Raw genomic sequence first — 17,530 nt, 5'->3', positions numbered from 1 at the left:
GTAGTGCCATTGTGTCACTTTCAATCCCTAGGGATTTCTGTCTAGGTTCCACAAGCTGTTTCTCTGCTGATTCACTGAATGACTGCATTATGACAAACACAGGGTAGCTGTCTATGTGACTCTCAAATTTACTTAGCATCAGCTTTAAAAGCAAGTTTCAAAATTTCTATATCTGCACTAAACATTGGACATACAACCATGATAGTAAACCCTGAAGTGCTGTAGAGCTCATTTCTTCATCAAGTCAAGTAACAGGACACTGCAGGCTACTGGAAAACTTTGCTGTAATGTGAATTTTGCTATATTTGCTGCTTTGAAGGAAAATCAGTATTTCGTTTGCTTTAAACATTACATTGTAGGGGACAAATCCTGGAGTCCTGATGTGGTTTTTACTCAGTCCTTACTCAAGCAAAATTCTCACTGACTTTTCCTTTTCCACATATTGGTGACTATTCTTGCATTGTTGGCCATAGCAAGAGCAATACCAGACAGCTGGCTTTCTACACTCCAGTGAGGCCTTCTTGTTGTGGCATATACGCAGATTGCCCACATGCAGGATCACCTACCCTCTCATCCCAGTCAACACATGAGCATGCCACACTGATGATGGGTTTTGCCTAGTATCGTGCTCATAAGGCATGTGGACATGAAATATAATTTAAGCATGAATCATCTTAAAATTTGAAGTTTATAAAATAAAAGCATATACATCCATTTGAAATTTTACATTAACTGCAGAAAGATAATTCTGACATCATATTTTAGTGCTCATCTCATGAAGATGCCCCATTGCAACTTAGTGTCATCAAATATTGGTGCCATGTCAGAACATCACTCCATGATTATCTCATGAATCTGTAATTCCATTTGATGTAATATCTACTCTCTCCTCCCTCTTTGTATCCTTTTTTCCCAGATACTGAGGGCATCAGGGAGGGATACTAACAAATCCTGTCTGTTTGCTTAGAACTAACCACTTTGCCTGATGTGCCAGTGTGGTGAGCACTCCTGTGATTGGTGCTCCGCTCATATGCCCGAGAAGCACAAAAGAAATCCATAATTCTACAAGAGCTGCACACTGCTCTAAAATCTCAGATTGAGTATTACTGATCTAGCATCTTGCATACTGAAAGGGGATACCAAAAACAAAGAGATACTAGTTAGCTAATATAGGTCCATTCTACTATTCTTTAAAAACTATCTAGGTGAAACTTAGATTCTCTTGGAATTTTCAGACCTGTATGGTGTGGGTGGATGCATACAACGTGCCCCTGTTATGCAAGCTACATGCATTTTGGGGGCTTCTAGCAAGTTGTGAAGGTGGCTCTAGAATCATAATAAATGAGGTCTGTGTTGTATGCTGCCAAGCAACTTATTGAAACAAATGGCATCAAAGTTGTGAAGGAAAAATTAAAAATTGAATTCATACCGTGGAGAGCCTGTTGACTATGTGGTAAAGGAATGTCTAACCTGCTCAGCTGACTAAACTTAAAAGAACTTCAGATTATCAACATTTACTTTGGTTAGGCCCAAGCTACAGCATTGCAAATCAAGGAGCTGTGAGTTAGCAATTCTCATTGCCAGTCAATGCACATCACTGTAATCATGATCCTTGGTTTCTTTAAATTAACACCTGCCATAACATTATTAATGCCATCACCTGTTTGTGCACGGCTTTAATAACAACATCTTCAAGGTCTACCGCATTATTGTATCTATCAGATTTTTTGCTTCACCAAAAAAAAACCCATGTGTGGTACTTTAGCAGACTGCAACACCAAACTAATGACTAAAGGCAAAGGGCAAATGGGAGTCTATGTTTCTGGTTTAATGAACAGCAGAATCCCTGACATCATGGCAAGGAATGCCACAGAGAAGGTGCTCAGTGGCTGAAACAATGGGTGAACAGCTTATTGAGATGCTACTAGGAGACAAGCAGCAGGCCACAGTCCAGTGCCCTCAGAATTGTGCTTGGGGGTGTCAGGAGGTGACAGAGGTGGTTTGGACTGAGCTTCCCAAAGGCTTTTCAGGTCAATAGGAGCAACTGGAAGCTAATGCAGAATCTGATTAGCAATCATTAAGTAGCTGAGCTTTAAGTGATGTTGTGCTCACTCCATCTGCTGTCAGACAGTATCCTAGCAGCAGCATTCTGCTCTCGGTGCTAATACAAAAAAACCTGGCACCAAAAACATTGAGGTGTGAAATCAGAAAACTGTCAAATGAAAGCACCGTTAAGAAAATGAACCTCAAAGTTACTGGACAGTGAAGTTTGAACAGCAGTCAAAATGCTTTTTGCAAAATAAGTAAATCCATTTAAGTTGATCTGGCTCATTGTTTTCAAAATGGATTCTGACCAAATCAGGTAAATCAAAAAATATATGTATATGATGATAAAGTATTCCTGACTAGTACCTGTTTTAAGTCAGTACAGACTTGGTATTTTTAGTCCATAAGTTAAGAATATAGGCACCTTTTAGCATTGAGAGAATAGTGCTCATGGTAGGAAGCAATAGATTATTTTATCAAGTAGAACGTAGGGTCCTTTTGTGGCATTAAGAACATTCACTCCCCAGACAGTAGGATTATTTTAACTGCATACTTTGGTTAGCTTCTAGAAAATTGCATGTCATTGCAATATCAAGGGTGTTCATTGTTATCTTGCTAGCTTATCATTCAAGGCCAATCCTAAGAGTTTCCAATTACAAGGAACATACATCTCTCTTTGCAAAATAGGACTTATCTGGCTGCACAAACTGCAAATGATGTACAGAACTTTCACCTCTAGGTCACAGGTATGAATCCAGTCTAAGAATGTAGTGACTGAAAGATTGGTACAGAATTCGCCTCTGGGAAACAGGTAGGTCTCTTCTTTCCAAGCAGACATGTGTCAGCCTCACAAAAATCACTTATATGCAACTGTAACAGAGACCCTGGTGACAATGTTGTGAGAGTAGCCAATGAATGAAGCAGCATGGAGATCTAGCTACTTTCTTGCTGGACTGTTCTTTTGTTGAATTTTTTTTCTAGCCTCTCTGTTTGCAAAGATAACCTACCAAGAATAAACAACTGCAGTAATTCTGTTTACTGACTATATAGCATCGACGAATGTAGACTTGATTACAATTTCAATCAGAAGCTACAGATGATGCTTCTTGATATAGTTTTAAAATGTGGAATGTTATCAAATGTATATGTGATAAATGAAAATGTCTGCTTTGGTCCAAATGTGGCACAGTAAATGTTTAAAAAGGTGTACCGTTCAGCATTTTGCTGGAGGTCTAGAAAAAGGCTTTTTAAAAGGCTGCAAAAGATTCTGCAGGGGAGGAACAAAGGAGTCAAGGGTGATGCAGTCACAGGAGAAAAAAAGCAGCTGTCTTTGGGAAGCAAAATACACATGGTTTGGAAGTTGGGAATGATGAATAGTTGAGGACTCTTCCTTTCAGGGAATTGACTAGATGACTATTTCAGAAGGAGTCACAGATAAATCCTCTTCTTTGTGCCCGTGGCTGACTGGCTGGCCTTTTAAGGCAAGCCAGGCTCAGCCTTGCCTGTGACCAGACAGCTATCCCACAGCTGAATGTGATGGAGTCTTAATTATGACTGTCTCCAGTTGCAGGGGATCAGGGAGAAGAGTACTTAAACACGGCTATGAACTCATGCTAAGGAAGAGACCCAGGAGAGTGGAGCAAGAGAAGTTACCTTATCAGGGAATGACCTGGGGAAGTCAGGTTGGAGGAGACACACAGAAAGCAGGTCAGGTTAGTGTAGAAAGGACTCTGAAATAGGGCCCGTCAGGAACAGGGAGATCTCTAATGGAATTGGCCAGAGTCCCCAGGGAATGGAGGCAGTGAAGGAAACTTCTGATTGGAAGAAGCACAGAGAAAAAGCTCTGCAGGGCTCAGGAATAGGGGCAAAAGCAGAGAACTTCTGAGTAGCTCAAGAGAAGCATAAGAATTACTAGTGTGGTTATTAACTTAAAAGTTGGACCTTTGTTACCCTGAAAGGGGACTGAACGTAAATTTGACCTGGCCAGCGGGCGGAGGTGATCAAGAGGGGGCAACGTCCTATTGAGGGGCACAGGGGCACCCTCAAGGTAAGGGCTCGCTATTACAGTGCTCCAGTGTGGCTAGCTTGATTTGTCTCCACTTGGACAGATTAATTTAATTTTTTCTTCATACCCATTTGCGCCCCTTCATCTTCCTCCCTATCCCAGTCTTGGTTTGGAAATCCCAGTCTTGTTTGAATCCAAAAAATAAACTGAGAGAACATTGTTGACCCAATGTAAATAATTTATTCATGTCCCCATATCCAACAATTTTCAGCCACTCTATTTTTTTATGAGCCTTTCTTCTCAGATACGGATTGACCTTTGATCCATGCCCATGGATGCGTCAGTGGAAAAGAGGTCAGAGCAGCAGACAGTAACCGTGGCCCAGGGCACAATGGATTGCTGTTGGCTGACTGTTGGGTGGGCCTTTGGGACAACTTGGGAGGAAGAGAAAAGCATGAGAGATGCAGGCCCATCAGCGGGAGGTGGGAGCAAGAATGACTCTGTTGAAAACCCCTAATTTTGAAAAATCCAGGCCTGGTCGTTGTTCTTTTTGTTCAACTTTTTTTGCCTACGGACTCCTGTTCTTCCTGTACCCCACCCCCTCAACTCTCTCTCTGAGCAGAGACTCCACACTGATATCTCTCATCTTTTCTTATTTATTTAATCAGGTGCTGCTTTTCCTGATTCCAATGTCCTGACACCGCTTTCTGGAAGCAATAGCTCAGATTTTAAGTTCCCCACCTATCAGAAATCACCTCATGTAGTTTTTAAAATTGCATAATTGTTCGCTTTGTATTTGTTCATTGCCAGAACTGCCTAGATTTGCAAAGACACTGTTTATTTAGCAATGGGAGCTTCAGATTGTGTTGTGCACTTAAATCCATGAATAGCAAATGGACATTGCTCCCTGTCTACGTGAATCACTAAGAGGAAACTGCTTCATTTGAAAGGTCTTATATGGTTTCAAAGCTGATAGCTGGGGTGGTGGTGGCAGTTGGGGTGGGAGGGGTTGCTTGTAAAGAGCTCCTTCCTTCCTTGTATCCAGAGAGAAGGCACTACAAAGTGTTAAAACATACGTGATGCTTTGTACTGAAGAAACTTGTTAATTTCACTGTAACAACTGTATAACAGGTAGTGCTGTAAAATGTTTTTTTGGGAAACATAGTCTTTTGATACAAAGCAAATACATTCATTTAATAGATCTAATTCTCTAGGGAAGAGAGGAAGAGTCTAGTGGTGAGAAAACAGACCTGGAAGCCAGGAACTCCTGAATTCTAATCCCAGCTCTGAAAATGACTCTCCTTGGGGCCTTGAGCAGATCACTTGGCCTTGAGCAGATCACTCTCTGAAAATGAGTTAAATAATACTCTGTGTTGTAAAATTAAAGTTTCTAAAGCTCCTTGAAGATGAAAGGTATTATGCATTGTAAATGCTTTAATCAGGCTCTAATCCCCAGCTGTTTCTGACAGTTTACTCTCTCAACAATTTTATTATTCAGACAACTTTCCTGTAATTTTGTGTAATTCATAAACAAGTTCATTCTTTCAATAGGCTATTTTTAATTACCTGGGCTCTTTGGTCCCTTCTGGATGTCAGGTAATGGGGCTGGGCTTTTCTAAAGATCTTTGTGAGCAAGATTAATGGAAAGAAAGAGTTTGGTAGATATTGGAATTAAACAAGAGGTGGAGAGAGAGAACGACAGGTCTGCATTGCAGCAGTCTCTAGCTCTGTGCCCAGGTATGTCTCGCAAAGGTTATGACACATCATCTGCTTACTGTTGGTTGCCTCTGTCCTTTTGTTTTTATGATCTGTACAAACAGATTCTAAAGTTGTACCAGGAAGGTGTTAGATGCTGTTAGTGTTAAAGGTCACTCAGCATTTGTGTCCTGTTAATACGTGTCCCCACTTTTGTGAAGCATTTAATGCTCAGTTGCTTAAATATTTTTAAGCAGCAATTTGTCAGAGTTGCTGGGATGGAACCTTTTTTTTTTTTAATATATAAATAACATTGAACATCAGCTTAACTTAAAATAGAATTGACTTTTTAGGGTTTGGCTTTCAGCTCATTGTTGCAGAGCTCTGTAAGCAAGGAAATATTTCTTAGCAACCAGCTTCACAGGTGGGAGAGATTTCTGAGAACAGCTGTGCTAACAGAATTAACAAATAGGGCCAGATTCTGTCAGGCCCCTATGTGGATGTACATAGGGGTGCAGAGGATGAGAGTGTAAGAACTTGCTCCCTGTGCATGATCTAGCCACAGTTGCAGGTCTCTGGCTTGCATACGCTCAAGGACTGTTCCCTGGCTAGTGCTGCTAGTTCCATTACCCACCCCAAATGAAGTGGGGGGAAATGTGTACTCATAGCCCTATTCCCTCTCTACCCTAACTAGCCAGCTGTGAATGGGGCACATGCCACACCCTGCAAGGAAGGCAGTAGTGGGCATGATCCCCAGGTGCTCCTGGAAACACAATGCCTCCAAGAGGTCTAGCTGGGGCAGTGCAGCTCTGTATACCTTCATTGCCGACTAATACCTTACAGACACAAGCCTTTAAGAAGTGAGTCAGCTGTTTATAAAGGCATTTTAAAGTCCTCCTGACTGCCATGATATTTTCCCCATGTGATCTCCAGGCCCTTGGCTTTACATTCAGGATACTGGCAGAGCACTGTCCATCTGTGGGTCCAGTGGATTGCTGAACTGGTATTGCACTAAATAACTTGTCCACAATCAACAACATGATGTTTCATAAATGCCCTTTACATCATCCCATTAAATCACCTCTGTTCACCAGTGTGCTATACCAGATAAAGCATAAGAACAGAAAACTACAGTGTTGGTGGCATGAGACTTGTTCAGGGTTCAAGTGCAAACTTATGCAGTAGCTATGCAGGATGGTGAGAGCTCTTCTTTGTCATCGGGCATCTGCAAAATCTTGACTTATGGAACAGTTCTAGAGCCCTCCGATCAACTCAGATTACTTTCAGTCAGAGCTCATTAAATGTGACTAGTATTTGGCTCTAGGTAATGATTAGGCAAATTTGAAATAGACTTTCCAACTCTGAAGAGATGGAGCCAGGGAAGAAATTAGTGATCACAACAGAGTTTGTCACAAGCAAGGGAAATCTGTACTGCCAAATACAAAATGGACCCCTTCACCTTGTAGTGAATGGGGAATCCCTGAGACAACTGCTGATCAGACTGTCCGTGCCTCAAAATCCTTAAAAAATAAATAGGAGTACTTGTGGCACCTTAGAGACTAAAACATTTATTAGAGCATAATTTCCTTAATTTAAGTATCCTCACACCTTCTTGTCAACTGTCTAAATGGGCCATCTTGATTATCACTACAAAAGTTTTTTTCTCCTGCTGGTAATAGCTCATCTTAACTAATTAGCCTCTCATAGTTTGTGTGGTAACTTCCAACTTACCTGTATATGTGTGTGTGTGTGTGTGTGTGTATATATATATATATATATATACACACACACACACACACAATCTCTTACTATATGTTCCATCCTATGCATCCAAGGAAATGGGCTGTAGCCCACGAAAGCTTATGCTCTACTAAATTTGTTCATCTCTAAGGTGCCACAAGTACTCCTGTTCTTTTTGCTGATACAGACTAACACGGCTGCTACTCTGAAAAATAAATGTTGCTCAAGAAAACAGCACTTCCTGCAGCACTGAAGTCAGCACAGCAGCTTCAGAAAGCAGTTTAAAACAGTACTGCTGCACAGGGAGAGAGGGGAGCAAAATAGGGCCCGAGCAGAGCACCCAATCCCTCTTCCCCCCCCCCCCCCCCCAAAGATCCCTTGGATCCAGAACTAAGCAAAAGAGACAAACTGATAGACACAAGAGAACACTAGGACCTATGCTACATCCCTCATCCCCAAGCCGTGTGGCCTTTGGCTGACTTCCCCCTGCACTTTCTATCTCAATGACTACTTTCTGCCAGTGCTTTTCTGGATTCAGTTTGAGCAAGGACCCGTGGACACTGATGATGTCATTGGACTGATCCCTGCATTTTTCACTCTGAACATCCTCTCCTCTGTGCTGTTTGGCTTCTTGTAGCAAACCTTTCCCACCTCTTCTCTTCCTTTGTCTTTTCAGTTAACTAATCTCCCTCTCACACACCCCAACAAAGCCCCACTGAAAGGATTTTAAATAACAAAACAAAATTACAGAACTGACATGACATTTGCCACCATGGCATTGTTTGCTTTGCTTATATGTTCTATCCCTTTCCCCCTCCTTTTGTCTGTCTTGTCTATTTGGAGTATAAGCTCATGGGAGCATGACAGATGTCTCTTCTTCTATATTTGTGCAATGCCTAGCACAGCGGGGCCCTGTTTTCAGCTGGCCTTGAGGCACGGGTGTAATAAGCACGATAAATAATCATAAAAATGCCCAGAACAACTACCACATCCTCTCTAATGTTTCCTTCCTATTCAAAGGGATTGAGAAGGTGGTGGGTGAATTAGAAGTTTTCTGAGAAGTTGCAAGTTTTTTTTTTGTTTGAGAGTAGAAAAAGAGCTTGACATCTATTCGTTGAGAAGGTTTTCTGAGCATGCAGGATGGCATGAAAGAAAGCACAAAGTCAGAAATGGGTGAAGGATACAAAAAACAGCAGTGTGTGTGGCGCATAGGAGTAGAAGGGGGAAAAAGAAGAAATGAGGGAAGATTTAAGCATTAACGATTTTTGCTATAAATACTTAGCAATATTTAAACGCATTTCACACCCAGTATATTCACTGAGAGGGGTTTGCAAAGATTCTTACAGGATAGGTTTTTAAGCAATAATGTGGAGTGGATGCAATGAGGAAATGATGCACAATTGCATTGCATTCAAAAATGTTACCAGAAAATGGTATGTGTTGGCATCAAGACGTTCCTGGGTAGCCATATGTTATGTTCTTCCTTTTTAGATACAAGTATTTAAACACCTAGTGGTAGATAATATATAAATTATCTGTCAGTACGTAAGCAGGTTTATTGGGCTTCTATATAACCTATAGAATAGAATCCTAGGAGTCCTGACTCCAAGTCTGGTGTAGACACCAGTTCTTCTCTTAATTAAAATGAAAGTTAAATTCTGGAAAAGCCTTGAGTGGAGTACTGGTGAGATATTTATGTAAAGATGAAAGGAACCTCAGAATGAAATATCTGGCATGGCTCCATGGCCTTTTTTTTTATAGCACTTTTAAAATGAATCAAGCTGCAGAAACTCTTAGGTTTATGCCTGGTAGGCTGTGTTTGTGGGTTCAAAGCCAGCGTTAGTGAGTAGCAAGCGGGGCAGTTGCCCAGGGCCACATGCCACAGGGGACTGTGCGCAGTGGGGCTCGGGCTTTGACTTCAGAAACGTTGCAGAAATCCAGTGAGTGATCAGGTAAGGGAGGCGGGGTGTGGTCCCACTCCTTAGTTTCTGCCCTGGGCCCCAGCGAGTCTAACGCCTGCCCAGGGTGGGTTTTTCAAAGGCACTCACCATTGACCTAACCCTATTCCCACTGTAGTCAAATGTAAAAGTCCCTTTGATTTCAATAGGAGTAGAGTTAAGCCAACGCTGAGTGCTTTTGATCTCACCCTATAGGATGCTTAATCAAGTTACAGTGTCTGGAATGCTTCAGTCATGTGCTGCTTCATTATTAGTTTAGCATTGACCATTCAGAGCTGTTAATATACCTCTGGGCTAACTGGGGTGGTAAATAAAGCCCATATCCCAAGACAGGAGAGAACCCAGCAGAAAAGTGCACGACCATATTTTGTGTGTCAGGGTGCAGAGCTGGATAATCAGAAAGTGTGGAAGAGAATTCAGTGAGCACATCAGATCAGCTTCCATGACCATGTTGAAAAGAGAGTCACCTGCACAATTAAAAGATCTGTTCCAAACTTCCTAATGAGACATAAAAAGAAAAAGAGGACTTGAGGCACCTTAGAGACTAACAAATTTATGTGAGCATAAGCTTTTGTGAGCTACAGCTCACTTCATCGGATGCATTCAGTGGAAAAACATAGTTATTAATTAAGGGATAACGCTCCAGGTGGAGAAGTATACAGGGCAATAAATAGCCTTTCTGGTAATTAAACACCGAAGAGAAACTGGGGTGTTGAATCACCACTTAAATCATTTAGTAAGCATCTATTCTAGTATCTTTCCCTATTGTAGGTTCAGAAGTAAGATACTTCAACAAACCACATTACAAAAATAACCTCTCTCTTGTAAGGATTTAAAAGAACTATGCCGCTGTTTCCAGCGCAGACTTTCAATTGACCATTTTTATGGCATGCTACAAGATTCTTTAGTTTGCATAAGTTTTCCCCACTAACACTAGCTGATGGACAACTGAGCATCACGGAGGAGGACGGGGGGAAAAATCCCATTACTAAATTAAGAAATTATGCAGAGAAATGAATGTGACTTGTATTTATTGCCTGGATACGGAAATGATGAATATTTCAGAAGTTTGAAACAGATAATCTAGGGGTCAAGGCTTTGATGAATAAACTGTTCAAACGAAGGGTTAAATAGGATATAATTGTTAAATGAAAATTGAGTGATGTGTTAGGATACACATGCTACTCCAGAGCAAGAAAATTGTATACACCTGGGGAGTCAGCAAAGAACACAAACTTGGTGGTAAGCTAGCAAAGCAGGAGGAGTGGAAATATAGCAAATATATCACAGCTGTGAAGAAGATTCCTCTATTGTGCAGAAAGATAACTACTTAATACATTTCTGCAATGGAAGATTCTCTGGCTTTCCTGTTTTGACTAGTGCAAAGGTTGCAGGATCACTTAAATCATCTGGGAGCTGGGGACAATCCATGGATTCTGGTATCCAGGAGGCAGACATGAGGCTGGAGGACTGATTTGCAGCTGTGTAGTTGTGTGGGAGGATCCCTCTTTCCAGCCCACTGCTGAGGAGGGTCCAGTCCAAGCACTCCTTACTGGGGAGAGCTGACCTCTGGACCTAACCAATGAATTACGCTGTTTTAAATGGCTTTGTCACTTCTCTTCAGTCAGACTATACCCCACACATGCTGTATATGAAACATGCCCTAGATTTCTTTATTTTAGTAGCAAACATAATAAGCAGAATTGTAGCTAATTCCTGCCCTGTGCGCTCTGGTTTTAGGAGAGGACTAAAAGTGTCCAGCATCAGAACACACTAATAAAATGTTTGCATATGCCACAGATACTTTGCTCTGTGACACAGCTAGGCCAAAATGCAGCAGCCAAATCAACCATCTTGTGCTTCCATTTATTTCCTGTAACACACGACTGGCCTGGGGATAGGTCTGGTAAAAAGGCCTGGAGACGGGCCTCAGGGAAAAATCCAATATAATAGAGAGTTTCACACATCCACAGGGAATCTGTGTGGAATCAGAACTAAAGCAGGCAGCTGAGTATCAGAGCCAGAGAGGCCTGAAGCAGCAGACAGTGTTCCAGTGACCCCAGATCTGCTCAAGCCCAAAGCTGCAGTCTGCACTCACTCTCAAAAAAGCTTGCCCTTACTTGAACCATAGAGGGAAAGTCTGTTCCGTAGTTCTTATTTTGTTTATTATACTTTGAAACAAACCATATTCCTTTTCCTTAAGTCCCGAGGCTATAATTCTTTTCTGTTTTCATTCATTCAAAACCTGTAAATGTTCTTCACCTTAAGATTTTCATTGCCCTTTAAAAAACAAAAATCACAGTATGTTTCTTATTTTTAATGTGGTACCTCTCGGTTGTTTCATGTGTTGAAACTATGCATATGGGCTAAGCTTGAGAATTGTCGTAACCTTTCAATATTTATGAACCAGGGAGAGCTGAAATAACTGCAGCTGAGAAGTTTGTCTGACTTGTTCAAGTGTCTCTATTTTGGTGTTGGGAAACCCCAAGGAAGTAGCCTTCCAGTCTCAAGTAATGTAGCATTTTCTGTGGAATGTCTGAAACTCACAAAAGAAGTTCCAGAGTAACAGCCGTGTTAGTCTGTATTCGCAAAAAGAAAAGGAGTACTTGTGGCACCTTAGAGACTAACCAATTTATTTGAGCATGAGCTTTCGTGAGCTACAGCTCACTTCATCGGATGCATACCGTGGAAACTGCAGCAGACTTTATATACACACAGAGAATATGAAACAATACCTCCTCCCACCCCATTGTCCTGCTGGTAATAGCTTATCTAAAGTGATCATCAAGTTGGGCCATTTCCAGCACAAATCCAGGTTTTCTCACCCTCCACCCCCGACACACAAACTCACTATCCTGCTGGTAATAGCTCATCCAAAGTGACAACTCTCTACGCAATGTGCATGATAATCAAGGTGGGCCATTTCCAGCACAAATTCAGGTTTTCTCACCCCCCCACCCCTATACACACACAACTTGATGATCACTTTAGATAAGCTGTTACCAGCAGGACAGTGGGGTGGGAGGAGGTATTGTTTCATATTCTCTGTGTGTATATAAAGTCTGCTGCAGTTTCCACGGTATGCATCCGATGAAGTGAGCTGTAGCTCACGAAAGCTCATGCTCAAATAAATTGGTTAGTCTCTAAGGTGCCACAAGTACTCCTTTTCTTTTTGAAAAGAAGTTCTATTCAGTGCATCTTTAAGGCTTCAGTCTTAAAATGAGATATTTTTAAAAGTGCCCACCATTGAGAGGCTTAAAGACCTAATATTGTTTAGTAAGAGACTAAACATGACATGGGGTGATGCTAGTGTCTTAGACAGTTATCACCATGGTATCATTTTACTTCGGTTAAAGAGCTTATTGCGTATGTTACACAACTTGCTTTCCAACAGAAAGTGCCGAAGTGATGCTATGAGACTACAGATCAGTGCTCTGTTTTCCTATGCACCAAAGCTTAAATTATGGAATAACCCGGTTTTCTTTTCTTAAAGAACTAGTACTTATAGCCTTTTGCTCCTCATGTGGCTATTCAAATGTGGCACTTCTTTAACCCAACAGGAAAGAAAGCGACTATGTTGAGAAGTGCTGGAAAGATGTGCGAGTGGGAGACTTTGTGCAGCTGCAATGTAACGAGATCATCCCAGCTGATATCCTGTTACTGTACTCCTCCGATCAGAATGGGATCTGTCACTTGGAGACTGCAAACCTCGATGGGGAGACCAATCTTAAACAAAGACAAGTTGTGAAAGGGTTCTCTAATCAGGTAGGCCTGTTGGAAATGTGACAATATTCAGGCTATTCTGCCTCTGTTTCCATGACAACTAGTGTCATGAAATGCAATATAAGCATGTTCTGAAGGGCTGAATACTACTTGCTCAGTCTCATACAGCCACAGATCCATGCCATCTCAGGGCATGAATGTATAGTACGGTAAGCAACAGATTTGTGTAGGTGTGCTACAGACATGCACAATTATAAATGAATGTTATCTGACACAAATAAGTGCTTATATTACCGTGTTTCCTGCTTGTAGGACCAGATGACAGTACCTTCTGGGTTGCAAGTGGTATTCTGCTTCCCATTGGGCACCTGAATCTGCAGTGGCCTTTTCCCAATGTCAAAAGAATTCCATCTCCTTTAGACTGTGATGGGATACAAGACAAAAACAAGAGAGTTGGGTGAGGGATGACCTGCCTTCTGCACAGAACTAGCAATGTAATTCACTACACCCTTTCCAATTCAGTCTTTCTGCAAGAAAGAATAGGTGCATGTTTGTGCATAGATTTGGGGGTGTAGCTTTCACCGCATTCCCAGCCACCCTTATGCCCCATGAGTTTTTATGGTTATGTTCCTAACCAGGACTTTGGCATATATTAACTAGTGGATAAACAATTCTAGTGCACACTAAGCTGAAAATAACTTTGTGAATGGCCCTGCCTGAGAGTACAATATATTATTGTGTATGCTATTAGGACAAATGTGAATTTGAATTAAAATTGAAGATTGGCTGTCTAGTCATCAGTTTGAATGTTGGACAGTGAGAAATTAAATATTTGATGTTGACATTATTGCATAGTTCATATTGTTCCTTTCTCATAAGCAACTGATTGAATTATTCATTTGGTGCCACTTTTTGAGAAATCCTAAAATTGAGACAGTTTGACATTAGAAGAGTTGTATTCTTCACACTCTTGAATGACTTTTCAAACATACTAGTGACAGGTGTCAGATAAGACAAACCAAGTTTAATCAGCTACATCAGGAGGAATGGAACAATTTGCACTATTGGAATCATAGTTGTGAATAGGGCAAAAATAAAGAACATGTAGATAATTCCTGGAATTAAACATCAATGTTTTAGTTAGCAGGAAGTGAGAATATACATAAGGCACAAAAATAGGAACAACTATTGCAGAAATCTCCAAATAGATATTTGTACCACAAAAAATGTTTCTTTTTTTTTTCAGTCCCATATTTAATTCACTTCAGCAGTTCAGTAGTTAGGTAGAACTGGCAGCAAGTTCATCCCCCACTCCACCCACCTCATTTAATTCAGTGGAGACTCTTACGGCTGTTATACAAGTCATTTCTCAGAGATCTTTAGGGTCTAAGGAAGTTAATGCTCATAAGATCAAATGCAAATTGTGGTCTTTTTTTTTTTTTTTTTTTTTTTAAGGAAGAGGAGTTGTACTTAGATGAAAATGTCTGTGAAAGGATGGGGAGAGAACAAAGAAATAATTTTACTCAGTAGGTTTTATGTTTTGTGCTTTTCAGATTTCAGAGCCCATACTATTATTTTGAACAACAATAAAATTCCATTATTTCAGATGACTGATGAAGATAAATGGAAATTGAGGGCAATAAGCACCTCCCAGCATCAGGCCCTAAATCAGTATGGGCCATTACACTGATCTGTTGTTTCTTTCAAATCACTTGTCTTCCCACTAGCTTTTGTTCTAGCTATTAAGGTACAGGATAATAAACTGCATTGTGCAGTAACTATTATCTAGCTGCTGCACGTTCTGAATTCTCCACTCCATTTACAATATGAGAGGATCTGTGGTTTCAGTTCATCTCCTAATGCTCCAATTAATATAATCTTCTATTAATCTAATAGTTTTATTTGTCTGTTTATTTCACCGTTTAAAAATTGGTCCTAATTAAAATTCCCATTTAATAGAATTGCAGGCCACAGTTAGTTTGCATTCTTAAGACTATTTACTTAATTGATTACAGCAGTCCAAAATTGTAGCTAGTCCTCTTTGCAAATGAAATGAATATATTTACTTTATTACATTAAACATGAGGCTGCTTTCAGCACAATTGATCCTCTGATGAAACAGATCATCGTCATTAATGTTACAGTTCAGGGCAACTGCACCTGTATTTCCACCTTGTGGTCCCTCGAGGGGACCCACTCTAAGCTCCCTGCTCCTCAGCCATCACCTCTTTTGGGCAGAAACCCACATCTATGTCCCTTCTGACTGGGATTTTTTCAGGCTGCGGAGTCCCCTGCCTAGATTTCGTGACGTCCCCAGCAAGCCAGACTGCCTAAACAGGCCAGTGTCTGTACTGTGTTTTCTCTCTGAAGGCTATGAACAGCGGTGATGGACAACGGTCACAAGTTACTACACCACTTTTTCTAAGCAAGGACATTTATTCTTAAGATGAAAGCGCTACACAGAAAACACTAACAACTATAAAAGAAGCTATGCACATGCTAATAAGCCTACCAGAGGTCACCCCAACTCCAAACTTGGACTCTGGTAGGTGTCAGTCTTCCAAAACCCACAATGGTCTCAGGTTTAGTTCATAATTGTCTCAGATTTGGAACCAGAGAAAGCAGCTGGGCAGTTCATCGATTTCTTAATACAGCTGTGGCTTTGATGTCTAGTATCCAGGAACAGGTAATCAGCAAACCAAAATCCTCTCCTCAGAGAGTAGCTTCAAAAGGTAGGGTTTTTGCATAACTGGAGATGGGGAACTTGCATTTACCTCCCCTTAGGCATTTCCCAGGAAATCCACTTTGCAAATGTTGTCCCAAAAGTCCATTCTCATCTGGTATGTCCTTCAGTATAGTCCTTTGATCAGACAGGCCTTAAATCAGATCTCTCTTCCTCCTGACCCCCAGAGGTTACATAAAGTCTCAGCCCACAATAGTACATAAACTTTGCATAGAGTACAATGGACCCCAAAGATACTTAAACTTAATTCAATATGGTTTTACAAGTATATTGCAGGAAATTGCCATATCTGTCGCAATTAGTTCATAAAGTCGGTTAAGAAATTTTGAACACTTCAAATTTTTGAATTTATCTTGTGCACGTGCTTAAGTGTTTTGCTAGATCAAGTCTATAGTTCCATAAACCTCAAACTATCTATAAGCTTTGTAACAATAAGTAGGAGAGGCTCTTCTTAGTGCGAAGAGTTGAAACTAGAGCTGATTGAAAAATTGTTGTTGAAACTTTTTTTTCTTGAAAGATGCTATATCATCAAAAGTGAAATGCTTCACAGAATCTTATTGGTTTCAACAAAAATTTTGCTGGGAAGTTGTCTTGGCTTCAGGATGGAAAGTAGGAGGTGCAAGAGGGAAATCAACCCATTCCAGAATAGCCAATAGCCCAGTGGTTAGGATACTCACTTAGGATATGGGGGACCTGGGTTCAAATCCAGGTCTATATCACAGTTATTGGCTATTTAAAGGGGTTTCTTTTTCTCTGCTTTCCACAACCGAATTTCAAAAAGTTTCATTTTCCTTCACATGGAAATGAAAACAAATTTTTAAACTTCAAAATGTTTCATGAAACTAAGTTTTCTGCCCAGCATAGTTGAAATCTGTATATTTTATTGTATAGATTTAACATAAACCAAAATGTATTGAACTACATATTTAACAAGGAAAAAAGAAGAATAGAAAATATTACATTTGTGTGATATTACCATGTTACTGGTACCTTATGAACTACATCTTTTGTATTTCCTACCTTTTATATTATAACTGACCAACCCGAATGTTAAACAAAACACAACATTCTGCATTAATAGCAGGCCATTCTCAATCCGTCAGCTATTAACTCAGTAACAGCTGTGTTCTGAGTTAAATGTGCTTTGGACTCAGATTATTTAGCTTGGTTATTACCTTGTTACCTTCAAGTTACCTAAACAAACCACATGCCCTAATGTATGGTTTTTGCATGTATAAACTGTTGACCTCAGTAAGCTTGGTGGAAAGCAGTTTGGATTGTGGTGGTATCTAGTAGTGTTAGAGGTTAGAGTTTAATGAACTAATCAGTTTGTTCCCTTCTCTTCCTGCTGATTGTATGTTTGTTGTCAGCACCACATCATGTTGTGAGCACGTCACTGGGTATTTGTGTACTGTGTAAATGTTGAAACAATAGAACTGGAGCTAGTGCTCCCAGAAAAGCCGAAGATTGAATGAAATGTCTACTATGCTGAATGGGATGAAACTGCTCAGTTAAATCTAAGTATGGTCAGTTTTACTTTTTGTTAATTGCATAAGGAAAAGGCCTGGATTGATTTACATAAAAAAGGTTATATTGTAAATACCTCATCAAAACAAGATT

General features: G+C 40.5%; 1 protein-coding gene across 7 annotated transcripts in view; it reads left to right on the top strand.

The window, feature by feature from the left end:
* ATP10B (ATPase phospholipid transporting 10B (putative)) overlaps positions 1-17,530 on the top strand; it is a 248,565-nt gene that overhangs the window by 169,397 nt on the left and 61,638 nt on the right. For all 7 annotated transcript variants that reach the window (XM_073355887.1, XM_073355889.1, XM_073355886.1 and 4 more), the window contains one exon: positions 13,005-13,209. In XM_073355887.1, coding sequence (XP_073211988.1) covers positions 13,005-13,209 — 205 coding nt within the window. The remainder of the gene's footprint in view (positions 1-13,004; positions 13,210-17,530) is intronic.

The sequence above is a fragment of the Lepidochelys kempii genome, chromosome 8, assembly GCF_965140265.1.
Source record: "Lepidochelys kempii isolate rLepKem1 chromosome 8, rLepKem1.hap2, whole genome shotgun sequence".
Taxonomy (NCBI): domain Eukaryota; kingdom Metazoa; phylum Chordata; order Testudines; family Cheloniidae; genus Lepidochelys; species Lepidochelys kempii.
The sequence above is the reverse complement of the archived record's forward strand: the minus strand, read 5'-3'. Positions and strand labels throughout refer to the sequence as shown.